The following is a 6226-nucleotide window of genomic DNA, read 5'->3' as shown; positions in this document are numbered from 1 at the left end:
TGTTGCACCGCTGCCGATACCCCCACTACTTCTCCTATCCCTTAGACCCTCGCCCTCCATATCTGTCCATGTCATGGTATTCTCGCATTCTCTCGCAGCACCTCCTCCCCTCCCCGACCGCTCGTTCAATGGACGTGCACAAAACAACCCTCACAACACCACTGCCACATTGAAGGGACTTCAAGAAACAACGCCCCTCACCAGCAAGGCAGTGGTGCAATTTGTCTTTATTTATCCTTCCCTTTATACTCCACCTCCATGCCGCCACCTCCCCATGTCGCCTTCCTATACCGTTGCGTTGCTCTATGCCCGAACGTGATAGGAAGATAATAGGATGAGCATCAGAGGATGAGAAGGTGAGTCTAGCTAGAACAAGGCGGCGAAAACTTCCTGGTTGGCAATCTCTTCTTCCTCATCATGTCCGGCGTTCCCGCTCCTTCGACCTTAGCACGGAACATCAAGGTATTTTTTGGGGTACTCATCTACAGGTCACGACTTTGATTGTATGCTTTATGTACTGTTAGTTATATGCTGCCATTCAATCTAAAAAATGAATATGATGCCATCATCCTCATAATTGTGTTCTGCACGTGTGCTTAGTTATGTTCGTTTCAGTTTCACGGTGTGGAAGGAACCGACCGTAATAATTCAGGAAGAGTGTCTTAGTGATAATGTTTCTGCTACATACAAAAAGTTGGCTGCTCCAAGCTTTAATAAATGAAGCAGACTTTAATCTTTGCTCCCAACACATGTGAAAGATGTTGTGACTGTAATTGGTTGTTGCAGGATTACACGAGTAATTTTTCGACATGATTTTTGTGTCCTATGAGCATTTTACTCCGTACAGGTATGACAACTGTAATCATATCGCCCGAGATGAAATTCCTATTCATGCTCACTTTTATGTCGATTTCATTGTTTATATTATGTGATACCTTTCCGTTTTTTCATGGGGCTTGTTGGTCCATATTTTCTTATTATTAAATGTACAACAAGTAAAGTTTTATGTTTACTATTATTTTTGCTTGAATTCTCAAAGTTTGATGTGTTTGTTCCTTTTCGTCTTAATCAATTAGACATAAATCAAATCCAATTGTTATTTACTTCAGCAATATAATGCCATCGTGAATTAGTGTGTCACTGCTTAGGGAATCATGTCAACCAAAGAGTTTTGCTAGATTCCCAGTGACTTATATTTGCATATGGATGAACTAATAGGTGATCCAGGTAGTTGTATTCCGACATTCTAGATTAAATATTTATTCCACAAACTTTGTCAACGTTTGTGAGCTTTGACTTTCCAAAAATAATCTATATGCAGTACATTATGTGACGAAGGGAGTATTATTGTACCAAATCACAAGGCAACCAGTTACTTTATGTAATTCTCATTTCTAACTCAACAATATTTCTATGTTATATATTGAGTTTCAGAGACTATTGGATTTCGTCTCCCAAACATTTTTTACCCTCATGTTTTTATGTAATCCCGTGACATGTATCTAACTGGGAGGATGTCTGAAGAAGCTATTCTGGTTGGAAAATGGGCTCATTCTCATTAATTGAGCCCTAACATATTTAGGAAGCCTATTTAGCGGCAGCTTAAGCATGGCCCACTTGAAACAAATCAAGAGGTGACGTCCTTGGCCTTAAGTGAAAGGAGCACGTCACAAAAAGTTATTTTGGTAAAAAACGGTTGATAATTCATACAAGAGAGGCCTCCTGGCTGACCTTCCTCCATTGCTCCCTTGATAATTATCCTGCCGAATGACGACAGCGTACACATGGTAATGGACCTCCCTGTGCTTCCGTTGTACTTTCGCCTTCATTCATGCATGATGATATTCGAGGTGTGTTACATTTTCTTTCGTCTTCCATCTTCTATCTTGGTAAATATATATAGCCCTGTGTCAGTTCTTATTGTTCTTCCTTCTTGTTTTCTTCACTGGTTGGTTCCTACAGCAGCCATGTTCTTGCCTATGATTGGGGATTTGTTTTTTTCATGTGTTTCTTCCCTCCTTTGTTCTACGAATAGAAGAAAGGCGCTACCCCACATCACAAACGTCTATTTGGGGATTATTTCTAGAACGCCAAGAGATGCTGAATTGAGAAATAAAGGCGTTGGCATGTGCCCAATCCAGGAAGCTACTAATGGGAAGTGCCGCTTTCTCTTCATGTTGTAAACTGTTCTCTGGCCGGAGGTAGGATTTACCACATCAATCCCTTCTGCATACACTTCTTATTCAATATCTGGATGATTTAGTTTGATAATCCAAAAGCCATGTGTGTTGGAGATCAGAGGATTTACTGTCAGATATCATATTAGGCTAACCTGGCTACTTAGGAATGTGGGCTTCATGCAAAATTGTAAATCATCATGCTTGCTGGCTGACAAGCATAATGCATTATTTTGTCCGGCGAAATTTGTACAAACATTGCCTCCAATTTTAGGCTAATATTTTTGTTTTGTAGGAACAAATGAAAATGCTAGGATTAATATGTGTGAACATGGAACATTGCAAGAATACCATTAACTTATGGCCCATCTGGATGGCCTGCTATTTATTCCACCAAGTTCCAAGTCTGTGCAATGACAGCAATGAAATTGCTCTCAATGATACATTCTCTCGGTATGCCAATGTTACAGAAGATATTAACTTGTTTGGACCTTGTTTAGTGTTGGATACGCGGTTTGTGTTGATTACAACCCCCCTCTGGTTGGTGGATTCATCGAACAATCACAGGAATATGTCATCCTATGATACAGAGATCCAAATGGTAGTCTCATCAAGTTCTTTTTATAAATGAAGTATATGTGGCATTCCAGAAAATGAGCTGTGAGGTAATGCAGATGTTTGTACCTTTTTTGACCAGTTTACCTTGCCATAGTTTCATTTGCTTATATCTATGTACCTATATAAATTCTCACTGGATGTGCTCATGTTCTGGGAACTCCACCTCTGTTTTTATTCTTTCTTTTGAAACAGCTCTATAGAATGACTTAGAAGTGAGCTACAAGTGAAGAGAACAAAATTTACAAGACAATTAACAATTTTGAAAAGATAGTGGAGTTCCAACCAGGCGATGCGGCTGTGTATAACAACCTAGACAATGTGTATGACCAGAGAAAGGAACCTCAAATAAGCCATCAACACATTCAACGAGGTACCACTCCTTCGTTCTAACAACAAGGTCATGAGGCCAAACCAAGGCGAGTGAAAAAATAGCCGCACGTCAGTTTCATGCTGAAACCACATTATTATCCTCTTAAATGATAGGAGCTGTATGTATGCATAGGTAGAATCTTTGCCTGTTAGACAAGAATTTAGAATTTTCTTTAGGCTAGCAACAATGTTAGATGCGTTACGATTGTTTAATTAAAAACATTGTCACCTATTTTTATTTTCTTAAAAATTCATGATGTCTTCCCTCAATATTTCTATTTTCAGATTTCCTATAATGCGAGAGAGAGCTGTTTTATGAGCCAAAAGGGGGTCACGATTAATCTCAAAATATATGCAACTATGCATTAAGCATTTCAATTCAAAGCCCAAACGCATGATGCCATGGCTCGAACCAACTACAAGTATATTAGACCTAAGAAAAAAACCCGAACACCCAAATTATATGGAACAACTAGATTCCTCTCTTCAATTATTTGCGGAGCCTGTGGATTCTCCTCCCCTCTGCCTATTGCTCCGGTGACTGGTGGCGGGGACGAGAATCTCGATGTCTCTGCTCCGGTTAGTAGTTTAGGATCGGTTTTTTTAGCCCTCGCAGGTGTAAAGCTATTGCGGATGGCGGCGCTTCTTCTTCGAGTTTGCCTTCCGGGTTTCGATCCTCCTCGAGTTCGTCCGTCTGGACATAGTCGACGGAGCTCCGGTTTAAATTCATGTCGTCTCCTTGGGGCGGTGAGGTTATGGTTTCTCGTCATGTGGCGAGATTTGGTGTCAAGTGTTTCAGATCTATCCAATGGTTCAACAACGACAACTATGGCTCCAGGGCGCTGGTCCTTGGGAGCATGTGCAGGAAGACTTCCCGGCCGTCATCGACAAGATCATGCCGGGTTCGGTTAGGAAGCGGCAACAGCGTCGCGTCGGCGGTTCATTCTGGCGGTAGTAGTCGTCGTTCGGTTAAGTGGTCTAGTAGTAGTAGTGGTCGTTCGGTTCAGTGGTCTAGCAGTAGTAGTGGTCCATAGACTTTTATAATATATCTGATCATTTTCGCCAAAAAAATAAAGGAGGCAAGCAGAATCTACCCGCAAGCAATATTATTCAAAGCATTGTACACAAATGTATACAAGTTATTGTGTATACCTAACAATTAAGAGTCAAAACAGACGGCCGCAGCAACACGCGCCATCAAGGATCTATTATTTATGCAGATTAACCAACATACAAATGTTTCTTTATCCCTATGTAGCTATATCCGTCGGAATATTCGCATAGTTGCCCTAGTATCAGAGATTATTGAAGGGATACAAAAAAAAAGATACAAAAGTTGTGTGGTGTGGCTAGCTGCTAGTGTGTTTTCTGGTAGCTATTTTCCGGCAGATGTATGTAAGGCCATGGGCCGCGCCCGGAGCACACCGTGGGCCCTGTCTTCCTCGATCACATAGGGCATGTGCGTCCCAAACACCCTGTCCCATGTCACGAAGAAGGGCTGCGAGAAGTTGTATCCACTAGTGCGCAGCTGATGGTGGACATCGTGGTACGCCGTGTTGTTCCAGAAGCACCGGTGGAACATGTTCCCCGGCAGCCACATGCCGCAGTGGTCGTCGACGGCCTTGACGGTGCAGAGCGTGAAGAAGAAGATGGAGACGCGCGGGGACATGCCGGAGGCGAGGAAGCCGAGCGCGCCGCCCATGGTGTCGAGGAGGAGGCCCTCGATGGGGTGGTTGTACAGGGCGCCGAAGGCGTAGGGCACGACGAGGCGGTGATGCCACGAGTGGACGTGCCGGTACAGGAACCTGTTGAGGTGCATGCACCGGTGCCACACGTACTGCCACCCGTCGAGCACGGCCATGGCCACTCCGATCTGGCACGCCACCGTCAAGCACGTCCCGGTCCAGGTCCGCTGCGGTGCTCTGCCGGTGGCCGTCGCGGTGCTCTCGCCTACAAGCTGTGGGCACATAACGTACGCACGTCGGAATAAATATGTGGCGCTATATCATATTCCCTTCGTCTCAAAATAAATGTTTCAACTTTATACTAACTTTAGTACAAAGTTGTATTAAAGTTGAGATGCTTATTTTATGACGAAGGTTGGTGAATGTACAGTTCGCTGGTGCATGCATGCAGAGTTGTTAATCTTACGGTGAACATGGCGGCGGCGGTGGCGGCCTGGAGGAGCTGCTGCAGGACGACGCCCTTGACGGCGTCGCGCTTGGACACCAAGTTCTTGCCGTTCTCCTCCTTCCTGGGGTGTAGCCTGTACCTGTCCATTGACTGGCACTGGCCAAGCCACATGTACACGCCGGAGTACACCCAGTACACTGCTATGGGCACAACAGTTGCCAGCACTTCATCACAGAATAGCTTCATGTTACCAGTCTAGACTCTAGTAGCAGCTTTGCTTTGCAAGGACGGGTGCAACTTTCCTTTCCTCTTTGAGGAACTAGCTGGACTTGCAGTGTTGCTATATAGTCGTTGCACCGCGGGTTTATAGCCATGTCACTAGCTTACTACTGGTCGTTGAAGCCCTGACGTTCCACACACGGAATGACTGGAGAGTCGTTCAAGCCTGGCGTTCCACATGCGGAGTTTAGTCAATGTGTACAAATTTTATTTTTTGACTAGAGTAGAACTTAATTATGAAAAGATTCGGGCAAATCAGCCCTCCCAAACTCAACCAGTTATACTATGGATTATAGTCGTTTAAATCCGTCCATATATTGTCTCTCAAAACGCGCTTTTGCCCCCACTTTATAAATAAAGCCAAACGGGCGAACTGATACAAGGTGATGGGGAAATGCTAACAGGTACAAAAAACCGAGAGTCGCAAATATCACCAACTCTGAGTCAAGGAACAGAATAGGAGAAACCCTACCCCGCGAAAAAGCACTGGAGACTACCGACTAGGAACGAGACCACGCCACCAAGGCAGACCACCGGACACCATTGCACCACACACACCAAGCTATCGCCGAAGAGAACCACCCGCCCTCTCGCTCTGGACCGTGCAACGCCGATCCTTCCTACGAACAGCCAGGACTGAGAACATACAC

The 6226-nt window shown here is 44.3% G+C and overlaps 1 protein-coding gene across 1 annotated transcript; it reads right to left on the bottom strand.

The window, feature by feature from the left end:
* Window positions 1-4323: 4323 nt before the first annotated feature.
* Window positions 4324-5615, bottom strand: LOC123140739 (sphinganine C4-monooxygenase 1). The gene is made up of 2 exons (XM_044560023.1): window positions 5316-5615; window positions 4324-5121 (listed from the first exon to the last, which is right to left on the bottom strand). Exons 1-2 carry the CDS (start codon window positions 5541-5543, stop codon window positions 4540-4542), a joined length of 810 nt encoding a protein of 269 aa, XP_044415958.1. The 5' UTR covers window positions 5544-5615; the 3' UTR covers window positions 4324-4539.
* Between the last annotated feature and the right edge of the window lie 611 nt (window positions 5616-6226).

Source organism: Triticum aestivum, chromosome 6D (genome assembly GCF_018294505.1).
Source record: "Triticum aestivum cultivar Chinese Spring chromosome 6D, IWGSC CS RefSeq v2.1, whole genome shotgun sequence".
Taxonomy (NCBI): domain Eukaryota; kingdom Viridiplantae; phylum Streptophyta; class Magnoliopsida; order Poales; family Poaceae; genus Triticum; species Triticum aestivum.
Note: the sequence above shows the minus strand (reverse complement) of the source record. Positions and strands in the feature narration are given on the sequence as shown.

Bases quoted from the DNA above. Each gene is read 5' to 3' on its own strand.
- LOC123140739 (XM_044560023.1), bottom strand. From the start codon at position 5,543: ATGAAGCTATTCTGTGATGAAGTGCTGGCAACTGTTGTGCCCATAGCA. The intron at 5,122-5,315 runs GTAAGATTAACA...ATGTGCCCACAG, and splicing joins CCGCCGCCGCCATGTTCACC to CTTGTAGGCGAGAGCACCGC.